Genomic DNA, 26,639 nt, shown 5'->3' with positions numbered 1-26,639 from the left:
TTATTATTATTATTATTATACATAACAGTGACATGACAGACTGGGTGGACGAGATGGGAGAGGACTTGGAAGAAGACAGCGCTCTACTAAGAGTGAATGACAGCACTTCATGTGCCAAATTAAGTATAATACAATTTAAGATCTTACACCGCATCCACTACTGCAAAGCCAGACTTGCTAGAATATACCCTAACACAGATGCAAGCTGCTAACCCATATGTTTTGGTCGTGCTCAGCCCTAGTATACTATTGGTCTGCAATCTTTAAAACGGTGTCAGAAGCTCTTAACATTGACCTACAGCCCAACGCAGTAATGGCCATATTTGGTACTACAGACAGAAGATATTCTACAATAAGGAAAAGATATAAAAACATAATTGCTTTTACAACACTGCTTGCACGCAGAAGAATTTTATTACATTGGAAATCTAAAAATCCACCTATAGTGTGTCTCTGTGGTTTAATGACCTAATGAAGTTCATACAGTTAGAGAAAATAAAATACACTCTCAGGGGGTCCAGGGACAAATTCTTTTCTGTCTGGCATCCAGTGCTGAAATACTTGGGTAAACTTAAGACTGTGCCCACTTAGCAGCCTTCTAGCATTTACAGTTGTGTTATTCATCCATGAGAACTATAGTGTGTAGTACACAACTTCAACAATGGTGAGTCTATGTTTGTATGTGTGTTTTATATATATATATATATATATATATATATATATATATATATATATTTTTTTTTTTTTTTTTTTTTAATTATTACCTTTTTTAGTATTATGACTATTGTTATTGTTATTATTATTATTATTATTAATATTAATATTGTTACTATTATCCTTTCTACTTTCTGGATAGGTATCCTATGTGTTCTGGGGGGGGGGGGGGGCAATAATTCATACAAAATGACGATGTGAGCATTGGTTCATGGTTCTTTCGTGAATGTTGTATCTATGTACATATGCTGTACTATCAGTGCTCAATAAAAAAAAAAAAAAAAAGAGTGACATGACACAGTCGTGACACATGAACTCTAACCCTAACTCTAACTTGTCGTGACAAAAACTGAATGACACTGTCTGACAGAAGCGTTATGTCATAAACGTTTATGACTTGTTTATGTTTATGACACGTTCATGACAGTGTCATGTCACTCTTATGTAGATACCTTCAAGGAAAGTGTAACCAGATCGTCTAGATTGATATCAACAGTTAGAGTGGGTGACTAGTTCTTTCAGATGGACAGTAACAGTGGATAGACAGGAAAGAAGGAGAGAGATGGGGGACGACACGCAGCAAAGGTCAACAGGTCGGATTCGAACCTACGCCGCTGCAAAGGACTCAGCCAACATGGGGCAAATGCCCTTACTGGGTGAGCTAGAGGCCGCCCCCAGTTGATGGTTTTTAAGAGACAGCGTGCAGAAAAACCCACTGACAAATAACTACAAGTAGATGAAAGAAACCAACTTTCTTATGTAACTATAAGCAGTAATCACGTCTAGTCACTTAGCCCAGTGGTTCCCAACCTTTTTTCCTTGGCGCCCCCCCTACTCATGTCTAAGAAAAGCTGAGCCCCCCCCCCTCCGGAGTTGAGGTAACTCTCGAGATAGAGCCTTACTTTCTTTTTTGATACAGAGGAGTTATCAGCACTTTTACGTTTCTCCGCCATGTTTCACTCATAAAATAGTGATGCCGTGGCGGCAGGAAAAACGAGGCAGCTAGCAGCTAGCAGCTAGCAGCTAGCAGCTAGCAGTTGACCTGATGACAGCAGGGTCCCAGGTTAAGAGGTCCCGGAGGTTTGGCCTACTAAGTAGCCTGCCTACAATTTTAAGCGAGAACAAAAATATATAGTTTTTATAGACGTTTGTATAAATGATATATTCTAGTGTATTATCATAATTTGTTTAACATGTGCACATATTTTTTTTTTTACCTCAACCTCAAACCAGATAAAGACTTGTGCACCCCCTGTGATCTTTGCCGCCCCCCTGAGGGGTCCCCGGACCCCAGGTTGGGAACCACTGACTTAGACCAAACTAGGGATGTACCGATCCAACTTTTTCAGTCCCGATACCGATGCCTGGGCTTTGTGTATCTGTCGATACCGATCCGATACCGTTGTTGCATTAATAATACACTGGATCTGTTAATTTTTCCGATCCCCGATCCAGCTATTTTGTCAATATCAGGACCGATATCCGATCTTAACATCGGATCGGTGCACCCCTAGACAAAACACACATCTGATTGTCCATTTTTTCTTTAATTTTATTTTCCTGTTCAGTTTTCATACAGCAGTGAACTTGTATAATGTAATTCACATTTCTGCACAAGTAACGCAGACATTTCATCCAAAAGAAAAAAAGAAAAGCATGAAAAAATAATAAAAATAAAACAGTTTCATGTCGATATAATTATAATGCAGTTTTCAAACTTGAAGCACAAACACTTTGGCTAAAGATCTAAAACAGCTGCTTTATAAAAAAGGAAAATCGATATAACACTAAAACAAAGACCTTGGTTTGCATTAACAGGGTGATGTTTACATTTATAAAGCCACCATCACATTTATGATACATAACATATGGTGTGGCGATAACAGGGCCGCTACTTACTACTGTAATCATTAAAACAATGCAAGAGTTGTACTGGCTGACATTTATATGATCGACATCAACACGTAATCAACGTTTTCTTTACATTAGATAATTCATCCAACCAGAGATGCAACGGAAAAGTAACTCCAGCCACACATCAACGTCTGAGAAAACGTTAGTCTAGTAGTGGTAGTTTTCGGTAGTCGTGGAATTTAAGTGGCTGGGAAAAGTTTGAAACTCATCAGCTACAGTGGAAGAAAACGTCGCTGACGCTGGAAACCCTTTTATAACAGTCCTGTTATCCTCGGGTCAAATTTGACCCATTTTCCCCAAAAAATTGGTTTCTTTCAACCTAATTGTCAAACAAAAATAACGTGGATGGTTCTGAGAGTTCAGTACGTTCATTGAATTTTGGGTGTTTTATTCAATTTTATTACAAAGAACGTTGAAAAAAGTGACAAAAATTTATAAAATTTTTTATATATATATATATATATATATAAAAAAAAATCTACGAAATTTTTAAAAAAGTTTGGAAAAAATTGACGATGAACGTCAGAAAAATTGACAAAAAAATTGGAAAAAAATCAAACAAAAACGTTGGGAAAAGTGACAAGTGGATGGTTCCGTTCTTCACAGGTAAAATAAATTAGTTCAGTACGTTCATTGAATTTGGGTTTTATTCAATTTTATAGCATTTGAAATTTTTTTTTTTTTTTTTTTTTTTTTTTTTTTTTTTTTACAAAGAACGTTGAAAAAAGTGACAAAAATGTCAGAAAAAGCTTCAAAAACACAGGAAGAAAAAATAAAAAAATAGACGAAATAATTTTTAAAAAATTTCGAAAAGAATTGACAATGAACGTCAGAAAAATTGACAAAAAAAAAATCAAACAAAAATGTTGGGAAAAGTGACAAGTGTTCGAAAAAGAAAAACAAAAAAATTTTTTTAATTTAAAATCTTGACCCAGAAAAACTAAAAGTTGAATGGTCGACGGGAAGACAACAGGAGGGTTTCTTTAAATCAGATAATTCATCCAACCAGAGACGCAACGGAAAAGTAACTCCAGCCACACATCAACGTCTGAGAAAACGTTAGTCTAGTAGTGGTAGTTTTCGGTAGTCGTGGAATTTAAGCGGCTACGGTGGAAGAAAACGTCGGCGCAGAGAGGTTTCCATCCAACGTCAGACACGTTACGCACATTTTTACCGTTTAGCTGAAGCTGGAAACCCTTTTTAACCCTCGCGTTGTCTTCCCGTCGACCTGCAACTTTTTTGTTTTTCTGGGTAAAAATTTTAAACTCAAATTGGTCGAAATTTTTCTCACTTTTTTCCCCTAAGTTTTTTGTGACTTTTTCCGATGTTTTTGTTTGTTTTTTTCCGCTTTTTTGACATTTTTTCCCAGTTTTTTAAAATCTTTATTTTTTTTTTTGGCATTTTGTCAATTTTTTCAATGTTCTTGTATCATTTTTTTCTCTCCAAAATGCTATAAAATTGAATAAAACACCCAATGAAAAGTAGTGAACTGAGCATTCATTTTACGGAACAATCCACGTTATTTTTTTGACAATGTGGTTGAAAGCCCACATTTTCTGATATAGAAACTTTGTGAAAACGTGTCAAATTTGACCCGAGGACAACACCAGGGTTAAACTACTTTGACCTTTTCGGGTTTGTGTTTACTATCACATCATAACGACTGAAGTTGCACCGATCAGGCTTTTTCTCCCCTCACACTGATTCTGTTACCTCAACTCAAGGTATTAGCTGATGCCATAGCAATGCTCTTATTTATCTGCAAATTTTAAAATGCACTTTAAATGCCTTGTACTGGAAAAAAGTTCATTTTGTATCTAGAAAAATGACAAAAAAAATCATCACGGTTGTTTATATACTTCATTGTCAACTTTGTTGGAATGGATGCTGCTAGAAAGCGAGTTCTGCACACAGGTCGTAACGTCCTCGAGATCGTGTTTAACCAATGAGGATCATTTCCTACAGCAGATTCCACCCCGAATAGTTCCTGGGACGTCTAAAAATACTAACACTTGATAGGTCAGGAACTATAGCCAGACAGTAAATGTGTTCAGCTTGGTTTCCCACATTCGCTCTCCAACCTGTTCTCTGTTTGAGATCAACAGCTACAAATCCTTTTTGTGAAAATGTGGCTGAATTCTTTGTGATTATTCTATTGTTTAGTTTTTTTTTTTTACAACTCAGGTCTTATTTTTGTACTTTTCACCATCATTTCTACGAGTAATAACATTATACTAACTCAAAGTAATAGAAACATTGATTCAGTTAAAGGAACACGCCGACTTATTGGGACTTTGTCTTATTCCCCGTATCCCCCAGAGTTAGATAAGTCCATACATACCATTCTCATCTCCGTGCGTGTCGTAACGGTTTCTCTTTCTAGCTCGGCACAGATCCTGGAGGCTCGCAGCACTCCAGGTGAACTCTCTCCTCCTCACCACGGGGCTTCTCAGGTGCTGCGAGCAAATCACTCCGCCCAAGTAGCAGAAGTAGCAGTGCTTCGCCTTCTGAGAATATAGTTCCCGGTTTGTATACAGTTAGAAGATGGCTGTGTCTCATGTGACCTTGTTATTTGTACACGCTGTGAAAATCACAACATGTAAATAGGAACATGTTGGCGTTATTTTGTTACTTATTGGGAGCAGTAGGCTAGATGGAGCCGGTTACCTCCAGGATCTGTGCTAAGCTAGGCTAGATGGAGCCGGTTACCTCCAGGATCTGTGCTAAGCTAGGCTAGCGGTGGTTGCGTCAGACAGAGTTACAACACGCACGGAGATGAGAAGGGTATGTATGGACTTATCTAACTCTGGGGGATACGGGGAATAAGACAAAGTCCCAATAAGTCGGCGTGTTCCTTTGAGTTTGACGAGGCAAGAAACACTGGCGGTCGGACGGGTTGTGAACTAAGTTTATGAGTTAAGTTAGTTTATCCAGATGATCTAAACCAAAGGTTCCCAAACTTATTCACATCAAGGACCCCTAAACTGACACTAATTAGACCACAGACCCCCATTTGATAAGATTTCTTGCTTTTTAGATGTTTTATTACAGAACGTGTATGAAACCCATGATCAAAATAGTCATATATTCTTATATATTGTTATTATATATTGTTGTTTTCTCCTCCAAAATAAGTTGGAATAACTTTGTTTACAACTTGTCTGACTGGATTCCTTGATCTCAGCTGTTAAAAGGTGCAGCAGGTAAGCCTTATAAAACTAACTTTCTGTCATATTTGGGGGTGTCTAGCTGCGTGTCAATCGCTGCTCAGGCACACGCATTCATTCTCCCTTGTGGGGGGAGGGGCTTAGGAGACCGTTTTGGGCTTTAGCGGTAAGGGGGGAGGGACTGAGAAAGTCCTGGATCTTCCCAATCCTACCTACAGCACCTTTAAAGAAATAGTTTGACATTTTGGGAAAGATTATTTTTGAAGATGAGAAGATCGACCCCACTCTTGTATCTGAAGATTCATATTGAACCAGCAGACAGTTAGCTTAGCAATCCTACCTACGGCACCTTTAACGTGGTAAATACAATGTTAAGACCCAAATTGTAATATAACAGAATTATCTTTCACTTGCAGATAACCAAACGTCCGTTAAAGTCTATGTTCTGCGTATATACGCACGAATGTGAGTGCTGACTTTGAACAGTGGCTGACTGTGGCTTGTATGTTAAAAACGGACGCTGCCGTTGGCTCGGGCCTCACTGCTGAGGAGGGTTGTCCACCGTCCTGATGATGACGATCTGCTCCAGGCTCGGGGCGGGGGAGGGCTGCGGCCTCAGCTGCTCCACCAGAGCGTGGAGCGTGTCCGAGTTGATGGTCTGCTCCTGGTCGGGTTCGTAGGTCACCTGGTCGTTGGCGGGGTTAGCCGGCTCCGCCTTGAAGTCTTGCATGTTAGTGGCGGCGGTAGTTGCAGCAGCAGCAGCGGCGGCGGCAGTGGCCGCAGACGGAGCCGATGCTTTCGGGGTCGGGGTGGTCGGCTCGGGGTTGGAGGGCTCGTCTTCCGGGATGGAAGCCATTCCTTTGTTTTCCTGGGAGAGTTTGCTCTGGACGAAGGCCACAGGATGGCTTGAAGCCAGGAGGACTACTGCTCACACACACACACACACACACACACACACACACAAGAAAGTTATCAAATACTCCATTTCTGCTGGTTCTTGTACTGACAAACACGTGAAAAAGTAACACCATAAAACAGTAAAACAATTGCGAACACTCTTGTGATGTGTTTTGACGTGTTAATAAGGACGGAGATTAGTTCCGTTTTTGTCTCAAAACGCCGTTGAAAAATGAAAACGTAGTAGTAGTAGTAGTGTAGATTTAGCCTTAATCGGTGGTTGCATGGCACAAAAGGTACAGTCCGTACAGGTGTAAATACACAACGTGCAAGGCTTCACAGACATACGTTCATGCAATAGATTCACCGTTGCCAAAATATCCAGTCAAACTTTAACATCACTGGAATATAATTGAATCACATATTAAATTCAATTTTTACATTGTGTTGGGCTTTTAAAAGTGACCCGATGTGACTGCTGCTGTCAGATTATGAACCGAAAATGACTAAAAAGATGATTTTCAAAAAAGCTTTCCCAGAGAAACACACACACACACACACACACACACACACACACTGCTCACCTGCTCTGGCTCTCTCCTTGTGTTGCCGCACTTCATCAGCGTGAGCCTTCTCCTGGTGTTTGATCATGTTCTTCACGCTGGCGAACCTGTTTCCACACAGCAGACACTGGACACCGTTGTTCCCCTCTGCGTGCGCACGCACGCACGCACACACACGCACACACACACACACACACACGCACACACACACACACACACACACACACACACAGAGTGAGCGACGTTAAATCCTGCTTTCATCTTCTCTGAGGAGAAACTTTGTTGAGGTGAAAAGTCGGATGTGGGATCCAGGAAAACTCACCCGGGTGAAGGCGCCTCATGTGTTTCTTCAGTTCGGAAGACGTCACGAAGCTTGCGGCACACTGCGGCTGTGAACATTTGTACGGCGTCTCACCTGAAATACCAACACAGTCACACACACACACACGGTTATATTCAGGGCAGCTGTTTTGAGCCAAAAGACGTGAAAAAAGTTGTGGCTGCTAAATGACCAAACCAGTTCTACTGTGATGTGATTCTAGCTGGCTGAAGTTCCATCCCGTTAAGAAACGTGGGAAAACCCTCTCACCTGTGTGTTTACGTGCGTGAGCGATGAGTGAAGAAGAGACAGAAAAGGACATGCCGCACAGATCACACTGGTACGGTTTCTCGCCGGTGTGTCGTCGCTTGTGATAGGTCAACGTGCTCGACTGAGCGAACGCCTGACCACAGATGTCACAGACGTACGGCTTCTCGCCACTGTGCAGCCTGTAGAGAAACACACACACACACACACACACACACACACACACACACACACACACACACAAAATATATGAGTCTTCCCTTTCCAGACATTGAATGTGTCCATACAATAAATCTGACTGATGCAATGTTCCAATCTGCAGATAAATAACATACAAAGAAATAGTAACACTAGGGCTGTCGTCGAATACAGACACACCAACCAGACGGCCGACCGTCGGCAGTAAAGCCAGTTGGACTGATCAGTCGGGTCCCGAGGTCCAAAAAGTTCCTCAGAACACACTGAGGCGACGCCGACTTGAGCGTACGCTCTGCGTGTGCGCAAAACGTATTACGTCTCCATAGCAGCAGGCGGCGCTGCTCTGTATTGTCTCCATTAACAGTCTGATTATTTCCCAGAAAATGAGAACCGGCAGCTGATTGGACGAACGCGTCACGTGGTTCTTTTTTCTCCAGAAATTCACAGCCAGACTGTCATGGCGGCTCGTTCAGAATACGATCTCATATTGTACTAAAATAGTTCACCGAAACGTGTTTCTGAAAACATTTTAAGAGAGAAATAGGCCGTGCAGTTGCTGAATCTGTCTTCATTTCAGATTGACAAAGGTCAGTTTAAAAGATTTTCGTCAGATTTTGAGCGGCTCATCCGCTCCCCATTTCCGGGTGAGTCCCGACTGTCCTGTCCCCGACTGAACATGTCAGGTCGGCCCAAATATGATTTTGTCGACTAATCAGTTATTTGATTTAATCGACAGATCTGTGCACTTTGGGTGGTCGTTAAGCCTAGAAAGGAGCAGAATAATTGCAATACAACAGTTTTAAAATTTGAAAGTTTTAAGACAATTTTTGGGCTGTAATGTAACTGGCTATAACTTTGTATCATTTATTTTAGACTACATTAGATGTACAGTACGTACAAATTTAAAGTGTATTAAATAGCCTACGTGGGATAAATATTAATATTAATTCAATGTCCATTTATCATCTGATAACCAAGTTTCTCCACAAAGAATCGTTCAAAAACTCCACTTTAAATCTTAGATTCTTGGAAATATGCCATTTCGCAACGTGAGCGGAACTGAATGCACGCTGCACGGCACTCGTCGTCGTTCGACTGTTTTCCCAAGATGGCGCCCGCCTGTATACATGAACGCTAATGTCTTTCTAATCTATCTTTTTAATAAACTGTCTGTACACTTACAAAGTTCTCAATGCGTGTGTGGTGCTATTTTGAGCCTTGTTAGTGGTGTAGAAATAGCGAGTTCTTTTTACTTTTGCATGCCTCGACGACTATTAGCTAAGCCAATTAGCGGTTTGCGATAAGACTGGTCACATTCGATTAGCATGAAAACATATCCCAGAGAACGGTCGACTTGGTACACATGTGTTATTAACCCCTAGGTTCATTTTACGGCAGAATTCTCCTTTAAGGTAGCTTCCCACCAGGCAACCAGTGGAGTCTCCTCGACCGCAACAACTACAGGTGAGCTGCCCAGAACCGAGGCCTTTCCCATCCACCACTGTCCAATAACACCCAAAGCAGTGCATGTACCTGATGTGTATTTTGTAGTTGGACGAGGTGGCGAACTTGAATCCGCAGCGCTCGCAGGTGTACGGCTTCTCCTCTCCGTGGTGCATCCGGCGGTGAGCGACCAGCTGACACTTCTGGGCAAAACACTTGTCGCAGCTGGAGCAATTAAACGGCTTCTCGCCTGCAACAAACGGCAGAGAGACACAGAGGTGAGTTATGCTGTGTTCCAGGCTACCTGTAACCAGTGTTTTCACAACCTTCTACCGGTGAAAGTGCCCTGGAACAGCAGTCAAACCCGTAACTTACTCCCCGTGAACTCGTACCAGATCGTTGTACTCCCAGTTACAGTTGTTGACGTCACACACACATAAACAACAATGGCGACCCCTGTTGATGCTGTACAGACGCCGGTGATTAACGGTGAGAAATAGAAATAAATAGACAACGTAAAGTAATTCCGCACATTGTAATCAAAACAATACACATACGATTGTGTACTACTACAGGTTATGTTAATTAAATGAAGCCCAAAATATGTCGCCGACTAGAAATCGCTAGTATCAGCTAGCGCTAGCTAACGTCAACGTTAGGTAGCCTAACCTGAACCCTGCCAACAGCACAATGTTTAGCTAGCCAGCTCGTGACTTTGCCTGGAACGCTACCAAGTCGTGCAGTCGTAACTTACGGGCTAAAAATTGTGTCTGGAACGCAGCACTAGTTCAGCCAAACTGGTGCGTAACTGGTGATAACTACGTGAAAGTTTCTTCTTCTAAAAACTGTGTTCATCTTACCTAACTTAAATCTAACTTAAAATGAAAATAAGCAGTGAAAGATATTTTTTAAGTAAACTGAAACTAAATAGAAGAAAAACTACACTGAAACTAAACTGCCAGGTTAAAAAAACAACTAACAAAAACCGTTAATTATTTCAGTTTTAGTTTTTTTTTTAATCTATAATATACCTCTACTGAAAAAAGGAGACAGCACGAATTTTCCGTCAACTTTTGTGATGTTGACATGATGACGGCGCTGTGCTGTAACTGCTTCACATCAACACTAACGTAGCACAAAGATTAACTATTAAAAGGTGCTCTAAGTGATGTTGGGTGATGTCACTTCTTGTTGATGTTCGAAGTATTGTCAAACAAAACGGAGGCTAGCTTGTTGTCGTTGTCTAGGACAGCTCTCCTCTCCAACTTCCCTCTTCACGCCTTTCTCTCCCACCCCACCCCCCTTCATGTGCACGCGCACTAACCCCCCAACCCCCAAATCCTTCTTGTCGATTATTGGCTGGAACGCTGGAACTCTGTTTGTTATGTTTGGTGGTGCAGTTTGGCGCAGTTTGTTGTTGTTGGCGTTTGTGGAGCCTGGGCTGTCTACAGAGACCGTGTTGTTTTACAGTGTGTTCAGGGGACAGACAGCTAGCAGATAGTGAGGAGATGTGACAAAAAATGTTGCCTAAAAAAATAAAAAAAAACGTGTGACATCGCTTAGAGCACCTTTAAACATCATGGCTATTCTCCAACAATGTCTTTTTTTCTTTTTGTATGTATAGTATATGTAGCTACATACTTCTGAGACATTATATCTGGCCTAGAGATGCACTGATAGACCGGCCGGTGACCGGAATTGGCCGGTTTTCACGTGCTCGGCTATGACTGGCGACCGGCAGGTCAGTCTGACATATGGTGATTTCATGCCGGTCAACGCTACAATTAACTGACAACATAAGTTATACCAGTTACAGTTCTCAAGGACGCACCCACACACGGACGTGACAGCACGGTCTCTTTTTCCTTTCTCTCAACTTTTCCGCCGTGTGTGGAGCGTACCCGCTCGCGGTGTGACGCTCGTACCCGCTCGCTATTCTCGCACATGTAGGAACCTGGTGAATTAACCTGCAACATGTCAGCTGTTTGGGAATTCTTCAGCGTGTGTGCAGAAGATAACAAGTTTGCAATATGCAACACCTGCAAGGAGAAAGTAGGGCGTGGAGGGACGACACCAAAAACCTAAATCACATTTCTTTAGTTGGATATTGGATGTGAAAAGAAGGAAATGGTTCCAACATTGCACTTTAGATGTGTGTGAATTTCCCACACCAGGAGTAATTTATATAGTTCTATTTTATAGTGATCCATTATCTGTTCAAAAAATGTTCTATTAAAGAAAAGACAGAAAATAAATATTTGTGTGTGCTGTAAAGTGGTTAGAAAAAATGAAATCGGAATCGGCTAAAATCGGTATCGGCTGGCCTAACTCAAAGAAAATCGGAATCGGACTAGAAAGTTGTGATTGGTGCATCTCTAATCTGGCCCTAAGAAAAACAAACGAACACTAAATACAGTATATAAAAACTAAATCTTTCTTAAAAATTGAAACCAAAAATTCAAAACTAATATAGCCTTACTTTAAACTAACTGCAACTTGATTGGGTCAAACACGAGTCCATCGGAGGACTGTATTATGACTCGTATTAATCACGAGTCATCTCACCTGTGTGGATGCGCAGGTGTGTTTTCAGCTGGGTAGCTTGTCTGAAGTTTTTGGAGCAGAAGATGCAGACAAACGGCTTCAGGCCCTTGTGGATCTTCTCGTGTCTGCGCAGGCTGCTCACGTCTTTGAACAGTTTGTTGCACTCGGTGCACGACAGCGACATCTCGTCCATTTCCGACGGATCCTGTTCCCCGACCTCCCCCTCCTCTCGCTCGCCGTCGTCCGTCCCCGCCCCGCCGCTCTCCTCGTCTTCCTCCTCCTCCTTCATTCTCCGGCCTCGCCCCCTGCCTCTTCCTCTGCCTCTCCCCCTCCCTCGCCCCCTCCGTCCCTCCCCGCTGCTCAGCCGAGGTTTCTTGGACGGAGACTCGTCCTCCAGAGAAGGGCTCCAGTCCTCAGAGGTGTCCCCTAAATCCTTCACGCTCCCCTCTGCATCAGAATCTTCCAAAGACAGATCTTCACTTTTGAATCCACCTCTCCCTCTGCCTCTCCCTCTCCCTCTCCCCCTGCCTCTCCCTCTGCCCCTCCCCCTCCCCCTGTAGCCCTGGGTTTTGGGCGTGCCGTCAACCGAGCTGCTTGGCTCCACCTGTTCGCCGCTCAAACTCTTCGGCGGTCTGCCTCTCTTCCTTCCCTGTCCCCTTCCAACGCTCTTCGGCGTAGTGGGGGTGTACTCTCCGTCACTTTTCTCTCCCTCTTCCACGTCTCCGTCTCGGGGCTCGTCGCCCGTCTTGTTGCCAGCCCGGCCGTCCTCTTGATAATCCCCTGTAACGGAGACAATAGACAGGGGGACGGGAGAGCTGGCGCTGCCGGGAGAGGTCGGACTGGAAGGGGAGAGACCAGCTTCTTTATCCGCCTCTGACTGGGACGTTTCGCTCAGCTCGGACCAGTGGGAGGTTTCCTCCAGAAACTTTGTGGCCTCGGACATTCCCAGGAACACCGCCGCTCGACGCACCGCGGCTTGTCTGGTACTGAAACCATGAAAGCAAACATTTCAGTCATTAAGTTAGTTGAGAAACAATTTGGTTTAACCTCAAATCCTATATTTCAGGGGTTTCCCTACCATTATAGGGCTCAGGTGCAAGCTGTTTTGGGGACCACCGAAGCTGAATGAATGTAAAATCAATGTAAGCATCCGAACTAACTAAATGCCTCTTCTCAGATCTAATGATTGGAGTTTGTCCCCAGTGGACTTCTTACGCAAGTTTAGTCTTTAAGCTTTTTGAGTGTTATTTATTGATTATCTGCTCTAGCTTTTTCAACACAGATATGGTGATAATAACAGTCCAAAATTATGTGAAATTGCATATATCTTTTTTCTGAAAGACGCAACATTCTCTTGAGGGAGGACCCCTAAACCCCCCCACCAAATACGTGCACCTACCCGAAGGCTCGCTGAATCAGGGTCTTCTTTTTTTTTTTTTTTCTTATTAGATTATTTTTTGGGGCTTTTTTGCCTTTTAACGGACAGGACTAGCCTCGTGAGACCGTCCTGATCTCGCGAGCTCCAGTTTTCCACTCGCAGATCAGTCTGGCATCTTGCGATAGAGAAAATTTGGAGCCGTTTGCCAAACGACCGACCAATCAGCGTTGGTTTCGAGGCGGGTTTAGGTGTGACGCAACGAGAAGCGACTGTTCAGTCTAAACAACGTGGCGGCGTCCACCGATGAGATGAGCGTAGCTATCGCGCAAGTTTTATCCGAATTAGAAAGTATTCCTTCACTGAAAGAAGAGCAAAAAACGGCACTGGAGGCTTTTCTCGGAGGAAAAGATGTTTTTGCTCTTCTTCAGACGTGTACCGTGAAAACTTGGTGGGGATTGTCGTTGATGAGGTTCATGTCACATACAAATGGTAAGTTTAAAAACGTTAGCTAACGTTAGCTACGTTACCTAACGTTAGCTACGTTACCTAACTTAATTGTATGTTAAACGATAGCATTAGAAGAACCGCAAGGTCCTTGAAGCCAAACTAACGCTAGCTTCGCTAACTTAGCTAGCTTCGTTGACCTGATTGGTTGATTTGGCTGTCTATCACCAACATAGGTGGTGATAGACAGATGGTTTATCCAATCAGCTAACCAGGATTTTCGCCCCTTCCCAAAAGTTCTCCAACGGAAAGTTCCCAGATGGATATGCCGAGCAAATGCGAAGCAATCCATCTGGCGGAGTCAGGTTAGGACAGGACAGCTAGGTGAGAAAAGGGAGAGAGAGGGGGAAGACACGCAGGAAATCGTCACAGGTCAGACTCGAACCCTGGACCTCTGCGTCGAGGCATAAACCTCTCAGTATATGTGCGCCTGCTCTACCCACTGAGCCAACCCGGCCACAGAATCATAAAAATTCTTTTAAATCATTTTTTAAACCCATTTAACTAGACTTTACATTGTCTTTTCCCCCTATAACCTGCTAATTTCATTGTTTAAAGCTGCCTCATCTTCCTTTTTCACAATTACAATGATGTGTACATATACTGTACGTATGTGTTTTGATTTGTTTGTGCTTTTGTTGTCCTCTGTCAAAGCACTTTGTAAGCTATTGTTTTTAAAGGTGCTATACAAATAGAGTTATTATATTATTATTATTACTACTACCTTAGTCTTTTACAAAGCTAGGGAAACTGTATTCGATGCAGTATTACCTGCTGAGGTTCATCTGTCCGGTGTAGATGAACTCCAGGAGTTTCTCCAGAGCGTAGCGGCTGACCTTGTCGGGGTCCAGGGTTGTGACATCTTGACCCTTTTCAGCCTGGGCGGAGAAGTACTTGCTGAACGCAGCCAGGATGTTGCGGTGGGCTCTGAACTCCACGTCTCTCACCATTATGGTTATATCGCACAAGAAGTCCATCTCTCGCTGCTGATGCAGGCGCTGCAAGAGCAGCTTCCCATGATTGGTGACATGAGCCATCTCTGCTGCAGGTAAACAACCACAGACAGTATAAGAAATGGACACAACGACGCCATTTACTTCGACGGAGACCAGTGAAGTAAATTAGAAGATCTTTCCCGGTGATGGCTGAGCGTTACTGAGCAGCCTCCAACTGAGCTTGACGACATAGATGTGACCTGAGCAACCTGTCTGAAAGTTGTAAGTCTTCTGGTAGCTGTGCCAAGAGAAATCTAAATGTTACTTCATATGAATTCACTTGCCACATACCGAAGTATTTCCAATCCATCAAAACGTTGCTGAAATATTTTGTTCCGATGCTTTCATGGACTCTCTATGGGCTTCTCCCTCGTCCCCCCCGATTGCCTGCGAGCTTCTCCTGTACTATACGGTAATTTCTCTACTGTGCGAGAGAAAGTCGCGTGGTTATGACCCAATCGTTAGCCTATTTTTACAAAAACGTCTGCTATGGAGCCATAACGTGAGGTACAAGGTAATGGAGCCTTTTATACATTGTCGCCAGGGTGGGAAATTAACTTTTTTGCCCACCAGCCACTGTGGCTGGTGGATGCCCAATTTTACCAGCCACTTATATTTTTTTACCAGCCACTTTTTCTGGAATTCAAATTTATAGAAGAAAGTGCACTAGCATATTTTGAATTGCTTCAATACATTATTTTTTATTATTAATACATATTTTATTAATATAGGCAAATAAAAAGTGATGTGAAAAAAAGCCTGCGAGACCATGGTCAAATTTTGTTTGGTCAGTTTGGTCATATTCTACAGTAATTGTAGGCCTACATGTTTAATGAACAAAAAAATAATATTGACTCATCTCTCAGTAACAGCATTAAACAGTCCCTCCAGGATTTCGCAGCCTTTTTTTTGAGATTGTTGCGGTCCAAAATGCCTGATTTTGCGGGAGCTTTTGTAAAAAAATTGCGATAAAAGTTGTGATGTCTTTTGTATTTTTGTTGCAATGAAGTTGCGAGAGACAGTGAAAGTTGCTTTTTTGCATAGTTCTTTAAAAATAAAAAGGAAACTTATTTTGGGGAGAATAAAATGACTCTGGGCTGAGTTTTCCTAGTAACCTTTCCAAAAAGGCTCAGGATGCTGCAAATGTTGTTATAATATGAAAATGGCTGGTGGATTTAAGACAAAAAATAATAATTTATTGAATTAATCAAATTTGAACATTTCTGTCAGTGGCTTGTTGATCTTTACATTGTTAGTTAATTTCCTAACTGGCCTGGGACACACATTCATACGGTTTGATAAAGTACTTATTGGACTTTAACTTAACATTGCACTTATAATATTGACCGTAGCTGTCCTCAATTTAGGTCATCGTGTATGTCTCATCTCCGTGTGTGCGTGTGTGCGTGTGTGTGCGTGTCTGTGTGTGGGTGTGTGTGTGTGTGTGTGGGTGTGTGTGTGTGTGTGTCTGTGGGTGTGTGTGTGAGTGTGTGGGGGTGTGTGTGGGGGTGTGTGTGGGGGTGTGTGTGGGGGTGTGTGTGTGTGTGTGTGTGTGTGTGTGTGTGTGTGTGTGTGTGTGTGTGTGTGTGTGTGTGTGTGTGTGGAACTGAGCAGCAGAGAGCCGACAGGATTAAAACAGCAGCAGCTTTCAGCGATTTGTCAATGCGGAAAAGTAGGCTACCTTCTTTTTCTTTACTTCGCCCTCAACAGTTTGTACATTCATAGCTAATGCTGACTCCGCGGCGGGCCTCTTAACACCGGGGATATGTCGCCACGTTTTTTTTTTTTAAGATTATTTTTTTGGGCTTTACCACCTTTATTGATAGGACAGCTAGATGAGAAAGAGAGGGGGAAGACGTGCAGGAAATGGTCACAGGTCCGATTCGGACGGTGCTGTTAAATGCTAAAATCAACAGAATACTTTCATTTGAAGAGCAATCAGCCACAAACTGCACACGCTGTGAGCTCTTTAATGCAGCTTTGCATGTCACACTTTCAAAAGGCAAACACAACCTTTTAACTATTGCTGCTACAACATCTTTACTGTGTGTTTGTGTATTGTTGCGATGGTTTAATACATTACAGCTGTTTTAATAAACAATACTAAACGTTGTTTAGTATTGTCGTCCTTCGTCCGGACGTGGCGGTGTTCATCTTGACCCGAACCGAGTATCTTTGCTGAACGCCGAAGTCTCGCGAGAACTCCTGACGTCACAGGATAATGGCTGAAGATCGCGGATATTAGAAGGTACTTTTCTGCTTTTATTTGTGCTGCACTTACATGGCTAAAGACAAATGAAAATGTATTTAATTGTATTTGAAAGTCTACCAAATAACATGTTTGGATAGGAATAACTGAATGTAGGTCAACTACACCACTCTTTACTAAACGGTTATGGCAGTCTGCTGTAGTTGGTTAATAACATTTGAGACTTTGTGGGACATTTCTAACACCCAAAAGTTAGATGAAAATAAATTAACTGTTAAGGCTACAAGTGGGCCAGTAGCAATTATTACATAATTGTGTAATTTTCCATATTTTAAATAATATTTTAAATAATCCTTCCTCCACAGCGCTGCGGAGGAAGGTCTGGCTAGTCCACACAGCATTCTGGGATGGGAGAAAAACCTGCTCTGGTTTATTGGCATTTCTTTAAACCAATCACAATCGTCTTGGGCGGTGCTAAGCTCCGGACGGAGCCACGGTGCCTCTGCTAAATAGCCTCTGGAAGGAACTTGTTTTGGTGGAACATGTGGACGTTCAAAAGTAGTTTCAGTCTTGCAACAGAAAACTCAGATTGGACAGATAGTCTAGCTAGCTGTCTGGATTTACCCTGCAGAGATCTGAGGAGCAGTTAACCATAGTCCTCACAAATCCACCGGAGGTTAGAACGCCAACACAAAGACAGAGGAAGGGGACGGACATCCTGCCTAAATGAGTGAAATCCAGTGGAATTTCCGTCGGCGACGGAGCAATCCCGGATGTAGAACGTTGTGTAAATAGACTGACTTTATGGGCTGTGTACCTGTGTTATTACGTTATCTGGGTCACATAACAGTGATGGTCCCAAAAGACGCATCCTGGAATTCATTAAAAACTATTCATTCATTAATTAATCGTTTTAAATTTGACTGAAAGAGACGATTATATTGTTAATCGCAATTATTTCTGAGACAATTAATTGCACAGCAAAATTTGGAATTGTTACAGCTCTAGCTACAAATATACTATACTCAATATGTTCTACTGTTGCTGAAGACATACATCTTTAAACACAGCTTGCAAATAGTTTAATTCACTTTGATTTGGTTGAATTCCCTAAACAGCTGGCCATTGTATTTAGCAAACATTCCTCAAACAGAAGGTGGATTAATAAACATTTGGTGCTCATGTTTATTGTTGTTTTTAGTTATTTTTGGACAACAATAGAGCTTTATGGCACATAGGAAGAGGATGTTTCAGGCTTGACAAAATGAAAATATAGAATAGACTTCTACTTTTAGTCTCAAAGTAAATTATGTAAGTGTATCCGTCACCACCACCTACAACATGACAATTACCCCGTGCAATTATATTTATATATATTGTTCTAGTACAATGATACACACAATGTGTGTATTACAAGTATGGGTGCGATTATCCATTATGCACATATGTGCATACGTGAAAGGTGTAAATAGCTATTTTATTTTTTTTTAAACGGAAGAACTGGAGAGCTACTTTGAAGTAGTCTTTGAGGAAAAAGACGGTGCTCTTTGGCAGGGAGGCATAAACAAATCCAGTGAGCTTCAAAAGAAAAAATCTGAGGCATTGTCTTTATTTCTTCTGGCATATTTTTTATATAGGATAAGATTCTTGAATCTGCCAGATGAACTAAAGGCATTTGACATTTTAAACATTTTCTCTTAACACGAATGCCTTGGATTTTTTTGTTAATGCTCACAAGGTATTTTATTTGTGTTTTTGTCTTGTTGCATTTTTATTAACACTCCTTTGTTTGTTTGTTTGTTTGTTTTCCGTGGGATCAATAAAGTTTGATCTTAATTTATCTTACAGAATTTTTATGAATGAAACTAACATGTATGGGTACATTTAGGGACCTCCAAATTAAACTGAATAAGGCATTACAGTGTGTTTACATTACTCACCTGGTGAAAATCCAATGTCAGAGCTGGAAAACACAAACAGAATATTTCAATTAAATTTAAATGAAAAGGCACATCAAAACTATTTTGCTGTAATTGTAAACAATCCTACAAAAAGTACCAACTTACTGTCAGTAGTGTGTCTGCTTCACCACCTCCTCTCTATCTCTTAAATTGTAGCTTTCTCTGTTGGAGATAGTTATGAATGAAAAAGAGAGTATTGGGAGCATAATGACAGTCTAAAAAAACAAATGCATCATCTATATAAACACTTATCAACAGATATTATTCTCTGAATCAGCAGCTTTGACAGGTAAGATGAAAAAGCAGTTTTGGAAAATAAAAGCTCGCGCCTGCTTCCTGAGCAGGCCTTACGGTCATGCTAATGCTAACAGCAGTGTCGTAGATAGGTTAAAATGACTTCTGAGGGCAGTTTGTACTTTCGTGTAGATTTAGGAATCCCTTGCGTACAGTGCAAGCCGCCTCGAAAGCTATTATAGTTGTTGAGTGTTTCGGCAGATTAAATAATACGTGAAGCTAAGCTACCTGTTTTTGTAGTGGTAAAAAGCGCGGAAAACATTGTGCTCTTATTTCGAAGGTTCGACGGTTTGTGCCGGCGGTATCGACGTAAGTTGGTCACAAAATGTTAGAAACGCTTATTTCAACGACGAGCCGTGCAAACGCGTCGTCAGTTATTATATAATGCATGTGTAAATGTAGTATTATTAATCCAGCACAAAGTAAATAAAAGCAGAAAAGTACCTTCTAATATCCGCGATCTTCAGCCATTATCCTGTGACGTCAGGAGTTCTCGCGAGACTTCGGCGTTCAGCAAAGATACTCGGTTCGGGTCAAGATGAACACCGGCACGTCCGGACGAAGGACGAGAGTCAGGTCAGGTATGTATGATTACTATCGCAAACATATAGGATTACCTATGAGGAATACTGACAAAAAGAAGAGATTTCCTTTGAAATAATCCACAAATTATATTACTCTAGTCTTTATGTTACATCTGTTTTAAGAAAATGCGTTTTACTTGTGACTTTTGGGCTGTAAGAAGACTTTTCATCTTTGATTTTATGCCACATATGTATAAAACAGCCTACATGGGCTAAATAAAAGTTATACAAAATAACTTTTCAGTTTAGAGGCATTGTGCAGCGGTATTAGAAGTCTACAACAAGACACCATAGTTGTTTTAGCTTTTGAATTTGATCATTTATCAATAAAATTCTGCCTCATATATCAGAAAATAGGTTTTCACATTCAAGGAATTTTATTTATTTTATTTATTTCAAACATTCTGGAAGCAAATATTATAGTTTTGACTCCACTACATGTATTTCCCAACATTAGTTATTTTGCAGATTCAGATACAAAAATATATCAATTAATACATTATTATTAATTATTAAATCAAACTACCCATCAGGATATAAAGTAATTAAAAATATATATTTTCCAGCTGCAACATTAATGAGTAAAGACTCCAATACTTTATTTCGAAATGGGAGATTCTGCATAATAAGTACTTTTACTTTTGGCTCTTTAAGTATATTTTACTTTTTAACTTTTACTTTCAGTAAACTGTAGGCATTACTACTTTAAGTTATAAGTAAAAGATCTTCTTCCACCACTAAAATTGGCTATATCATGTCTATCTAGCTCCTGGATTGATGTGATTTATGATCTTCACTGCATATTACAGTAAACTCCTCCTCTCGTGTGCTCAGAGTGCTTTCAATCTCAGCAGGTGGAGTCTAATGGGAAGATAAGTGAGCTGAATATTGTATGAAAACACCATCATCTTCTCTGTGTCTCTTTGTCTCTTTTAATGTCCCTGCCACGAGGCTTTCTCCTGTTATTATCCTGCTCTCATTACCTCACTCTAATCAACCGTTCTGTATAATGACAGTAGTTTTTTCAGGGTTATATTTTTCCCTAAAAACAAAATCTTTAAAAACCTGTGAGCTCGGGACTCAGGTTCCATTCAGCCCGAGATTATTAGTTCTGGGAGACGGGTCAGTCCTAAACGGGATGGATAAGCACATAATAAGCCGGGTCCAGACTAGTTTAATGATAGCCAGACAGATTATTTTAAGAGGATGGAGGCATGAAGGGCTGCCGTCTATCCAGGAGTGGGCTTGTGAGATGGCTAGGGGGTGGCAGTGTTTGAAAAGATGTCATATAAACGGGTTGCCAGGTTGGATGTCTAGACTAGAAAATGGAGAAAGTACCTGAACTTTCTGGAGGACCCCTAAGAAGCTTTGTGCTGGAGAGAGACGTGTATGATGGGCTTATGGTGCTGTCATTTATACATGTGTTTATTTGGTTTATTGTCTATTTTGTTACTATGGGTGGGCGGGTGTTCATGTTGTGAATTGTATGTTTTGTAAGTTGTTTAAAAAATAAGTAGCCTATGGGAAAGCGCAGCAGCACAAATATCAGACTTAATGACCTCAGCGTCACAAGAACTAGAAAACAAGGTGTGATTTCTGTTTGTTTGTTTCTTTTCAATTCAATTCAATTTTATTTATAGTATCAAATCATAACAACATTATCTCGAGACACTTTACAGACAGAGTAGGTCTAGACCACACTCTATAATTTACAAAGTCGCAACAATTACAGTAATTCCCCCAAGAGCAAGCATTAGTAGTAGCTACTGCGACAGTGGCGAGGAAAAACTCCCTTTTAGGAAGAAACCTGGGACAGACCCAGACTCTTGGTAGGCGGTGTCTGACGGTGCCGGTTGGGGGTGTGGTGAACAGTGGTAATAATAATCACAATAAAGATAATGGAACAGTGACTACAATGGTAGTCATAGTAGTTCATGTCATAGTAGGGCACAGCAGGGCGTTACGGGGTGTAGTGTGGCACAGCAGAGCATGGGTGGACGCAGTCCAATCGCAGAGCGTAGCAGGGTGTAGTAGGTCCACAGCGACAGCTGCACCCATGACCCAGGTCTTGGTGCCACCTTAATCCAAGGCGATATTCTGGGTGAAGAAGAAACATAAGGACTCTGGGAAGTAAACTCCCCAGAGCTAGGTTAGTAACTTAACTGTTGTTTTCCTCGAGACCGCAGAGGGTGGGGTGTGTTCATCTGTTCTATGCACCACCTGACATTGCCTGGCACGTATTGTGGAGTGTATTCTGTATGCCTGTATGATGAATGGTGCTAAAAAATAATTAAAAATTGATCCCAAAAAAATAAAAAAAATAAGTAAAGGGCGCCCGGATAGCTCAGTTGGTAGAGCAGGCGCCCATATATGGAGGTGTACTCCTCGACGCAGCGGTCCCGGGTTCGACTCCGACGTGCGGCCCTTTGCTGCATGTCATTCCCCCCCCCTCTCTCTCCCCTTTCATGTCTTCAGCTGTTCTGTCAAAATAAAAGGCTGACAAAATGGCCAAAAAAGAATCAAAGAAAAACAAAATTAGAAAAATAAGTAAAAAATTCTTAATCACAAAAAAACCTGCGAGCTCAAGATCCTCACTCTCTTCAAATTAGTGTGATTAACATGCAGCAGGAGCTTCAGCGTGGCGGTTATCAGGAGCTGAATGCCGTCCAGGGAGCTGTTTGAGCTTAGGAAGTCGGTCAGTAAAGCTTCTCCCTCTGATACATAAACCCAGCAGCAGCAACACAACAACATCCTGCAGCTCTTTTTATTGTTGACCGGTGATACACACGCTATGTTCAAAGCCTTGTTCTCCTGCACTGGGAAACATGGATGTTATTTCAACCACATGTGTGCATGAAATATTGGTAATTTCTGAAGCATTGAAAGTCTTTTTATGAATGAAATACGATACGATACGATACGATACGATATGATACGATACAACTTTATTGTCAGCCAATGCTGAAATTCTTTGTGCATCCCTGGGTAGCTCATTAACACGAACAAACTAAGCCCAGGGAATGCTGTTCAATATGTTTGTTTGTTTATGTGCAGCGACCACCAAGGCAAATTCCTTGGATGCATACTTGCATACTTGCTTACTTACTTGGCATTAAACCTGATTCCGATTCCAAAATATCAGGAACATGTACGATTCTGTCATTTAAAAATGAAATATGGGTGCCCGGATAGCTCAGTTGGTGGAGCGGGCGCACGTGTAGAGGTTTACTCCTCGACGCAGCGGGCACGGGTTCGACTCCGACCTACGGCCCTTTGCTGCATGTCGTTCCCCCCCCCCCCTCTCTCTCCCCTTTCATTTCTTCATCTGTCCTGTCAATAAAGGCCTAAAAAAATGTCCAAAAAATAATCTTTAAAAATGAAATATTTTTGTAAGCAGATGCTCTGAAAACATACCAGACAGACAAACAGGATCACACAAATATTTATGTAGGTGTCGTGGAAATCTAACTCCAGTTCTGTTGATCACTTTGTTGCTTTTACCCAAAAAACAACAAAAGTTACTCCAGCTTCTCTTTGAAAGAGTGTATTTTTCTGTCAGTATCAGAGAAAGAGAAAAGCAACTACTGCCAAACAAGAGAGCTGAGTGTAAGAGAGGTCAGCCTTTTTATGAACATATAGAAACTGCATTTCCCATCCAGCGGGAACTATTTGCCTCGAGGAGAAGAATGAGGAAGTGAGGCAGAGATGGAAGAAGTATAGCCCTGATCATTTGATTGAAATCTGTAGGTACGTCCCTTGTGTTGAAAACGGGTCACATTGACCCGTTTTCAATTTTTGTTTTATATCAGGGAATATGGGACGTAGAAATAAGCGCTGGAAATGTGTAGAAGAAAAATTTAACAATTTAAAACGTTGGAAAAAGCCAAAACAAACTGTGAAAAACAAGGCGTCAAAAACGTCGAAAAAAACTGTTTTTTTCAAGGTTGACGGGAGGACAACACAAGGGTTAAGTATGACCTGCAGCTGTATTTTAACAATGCATAGGAATTACTACCCATATTTAAATAGTAGGGTTGGGTACGGCGACGCCCGGTGCTAATATGGCACCGGTGCCTTAACAACTGCTATCCGAATAGTAACGCCGATTTCAGGGCCTCATTTTGGTGCTACTGAAATGCCAGCGCTGCCCTCTGATGCTCCGAAGCGGACGTTAGATGCAACAGAAGCATCGCTGCACGTGGCGCTAGTTAGCATAATAGGCTACACTCGGCAGCAGGTAACGTTAGCCTACCGTTAGCTAGCATATGTAGTGGAGTTCCATGTAGTGGAGAGTAAAAGGTACAACATTTAAGAAGAATCAGAATCAAATTTGTTTTGGTGTTGTAGGTGCATGTCACACATTCTCTAAATATAAGAAGGTTGAGAAAATCATGTATTAGAATATAAACAATATAAGAATATATATATATATACAATATGTATTACAAATAAAACTAGAAAGAGCAGTACCTCTGAGATGTAGAGGAGTACAAGTATAAATTAGCAACAAATGGAAATACTCAAGTAAGGTACATCAATGTGTGCTTAATTGTACTTGAGTAAATGTACTTGGTGACATTTCACTATACAAGAAGTGTGTGTGTGTGTGTGTGTGTGTGTGTGTGTGTGTGTGTGTGTGTGTGTGTGTGCGTGCGTGTGCGTGTGCGTGCGTGCGTGCGTGCGTGCGTGCGTGTGTGTGTGGGAGGATACGAGCATCATAATGTGTGTGGGTGTTTGCGCAGTGTGTTTATGGCGCCCTAAGGGGTCGGAAGGGTCTGTGTGAGTGTGGGTGGTTATTAAGACGAGAGAGAGAGAGAGAGACAGAGGAAGACAGAGATGAAGAGGGAGTGTTTGAATTTGAGATAACAGAGAGCTGTAACTGCCTCTCTGCAGTGATAATGGCAGCTTAATATCATGGAGGAGGCTGCTGACATGGCTTCTATTCTGTAAGCGGCAAAACTGTCAAAGTTGTGGGCAAAACAAGACATTAGAGGACTTCATCTTGGGCTTTTTGGGAAACACTGAACCACATTTTTCACCATTTTATGAAATTTTAGACACCGAACAACTAATCCATTAATCCAGAAAATGATCCACAGATTAATTAACAATGAATATAATCGTTCGAAGCAGGCCTAGAAAATAGGGCCCAGACCAAAATTACCCTTTTTATGTTGTGTGTTTAGTGTGGTCTTCTATGATCTTTTTAACGTGTGTAAAGTGTCTTTGAATATGAAAATATATGCAGGTGTGTGGTTCCTGTTGGGTCTTATAGTCCTTGTTGCTGTGTTTCAGTGCTGTCAATACTGATTAAGGGCTGGACCCACCGCGCCCTCTGCCCCTTGAGCTTTTCCCTATCTGTGTGTGTGTGTGTGTGTGTGTGTCTTCCTCAGCAGCTGGATTTCGCTAATGAAAATAAAAGTTCAGATTTTCTATTTTCTTGCAGTGTTGGCTTAACATTTGAACATCTACACCAGTGTTGAAAAGTTATGAATCTCTGTTCACTTTTGATCCTTCAGCTAAAGCAGCAATATCCTTTGTGTATAATTATTTGTCAGGATTGCAGAAAACCTCTCTAGTCCTTCTTAAATCTGCATGGGAGAATGACTTGGGTCTGGGAATACCAGAGGATCAGTGAGAAAACGCTTTGAAGAAAGTACATACAGCGTCAATATGCATTAGACATGGGCTTGTACAGTTCAACGTTCTACATCGCCTTCATTATTCAAAAGTAAAACTTGCCAAAATACATCCTGATGTTGATGCTGCTTGTGATTGATGTAAACAGTTTCCCAACCACGTTGGCACATATGTTTTGGCTTTGTCCTAAAATACACAATTATTGGAGGTCTATTTTCCAGACTTTCTCTGATGTTGTCGGAAAGACGATAGATCCAGATCCTTTGATTGGTAGGCATATATTTGGTGTCTTTGGAGATGGAAGTCCTCTCAAGGGAGCTACCGGTACGGTGGCAGCATTTATAATGTTATTAGCACGAAGATTGACAAATAAATGATTCTGATAAATGAATATTTAAAAAATAAAATAAAAAAACCCCTTCAACCATGTTCTGAGTGTTGGCGTTGCATAGTTTGTCCACCAGAGGGCGCTCTACAACGTCTCCGTTGGCAACTCTTTGATTTTTGTTGTTATTATTGTGTTTTTGTTCAAAGGACTTTAAGTTTCATATCTTAAGTTTGTATTTTTATACATTTTATTTATCAGAACTTTAATATATTTTGATGTTCTGTTGTGACAGTAAAACAAACTGCATTTTATAACTGCATTATATTATTTTAGTGAGGTCTCATAAATAACTACAAATAACTAATGTTAGGGAAATCTGTTTATGTTTTGTTATGCGTTTCTGGATTTTAAAAAAATATATACAATCGGCCGATATATCGGAATATCACATACCACAGGCATTTTTCACGGCAGACATTTTGACTCGTCACAGTTAACAGTGGCTCCGTTGCAGCAACTGTTGTAATGCAATGTGGCAATAAATGATCCGAATCAGTTATAGGCTACTGCCAAGTGTGCACAAACAAGAATGTGTCTTGGTGTTTTGGTGCGTATCGATAAACACAGTGCTAAAGTAAACGGGCACATTATAAATTATAAACATTTACAATAGAAAATATGAAGAAAATACATAAAAGAAACCTGGTTTTAAAGTGGGGA

At 41.3% G+C, this 26,639-nt stretch overlaps 1 protein-coding gene across 7 annotated transcripts; it reads right to left on the bottom strand.

The window, feature by feature from the left end:
- Nucleotides 1-5,842: 5,842 nt before the first annotated feature.
- Nucleotides 5,843-19,917, bottom strand: mynn (myoneurin). Of its 7 annotated transcripts, none has more exons than XM_031285292.2 (10): nucleotides 19,812-19,917; nucleotides 19,179-19,235; nucleotides 19,053-19,075; nucleotides 14,680-14,950; nucleotides 12,048-13,012; nucleotides 9,573-9,732; nucleotides 7,845-8,023; nucleotides 7,578-7,670; nucleotides 7,277-7,402; nucleotides 5,843-6,719 (listed from the first exon to the last, which is right to left on the bottom strand). In XM_031285292.2, the coding sequence occupies exons 4-10, from the start codon at nucleotides 14,943-14,945 to the stop codon at nucleotides 6,334-6,336; spliced, it is 2,175 nt and encodes a 724-aa protein (XP_031141152.1). In that variant the 5' UTR covers nucleotides 14,946-14,950; nucleotides 19,053-19,075; nucleotides 19,179-19,235; nucleotides 19,812-19,917; the 3' UTR covers nucleotides 5,843-6,333. The 7 variants fall into 7 exon arrangements, with proteins under 7 accessions (XP_031141152.1, XP_031141155.1, XP_031141154.1 ...); XM_031285295.2 differs by having other exon boundaries at nucleotides 14,680-14,947; XM_031285294.2 differs by lacking the exon at nucleotides 19,812-19,917 and adding an exon at nucleotides 19,596-19,781.
- Nucleotides 19,918-26,639: the final 6,722 nt, after the last annotated feature.

The sequence above is a fragment of the Sander lucioperca genome, chromosome 14 (genome assembly GCF_008315115.2).
Source record: "Sander lucioperca isolate FBNREF2018 chromosome 14, SLUC_FBN_1.2, whole genome shotgun sequence".
Taxonomy (NCBI): domain Eukaryota; kingdom Metazoa; phylum Chordata; class Actinopteri; order Perciformes; family Percidae; genus Sander; species Sander lucioperca.
Note: the sequence above shows the minus strand (reverse complement) of the source record. Positions and strands in the feature narration are given on the sequence as shown.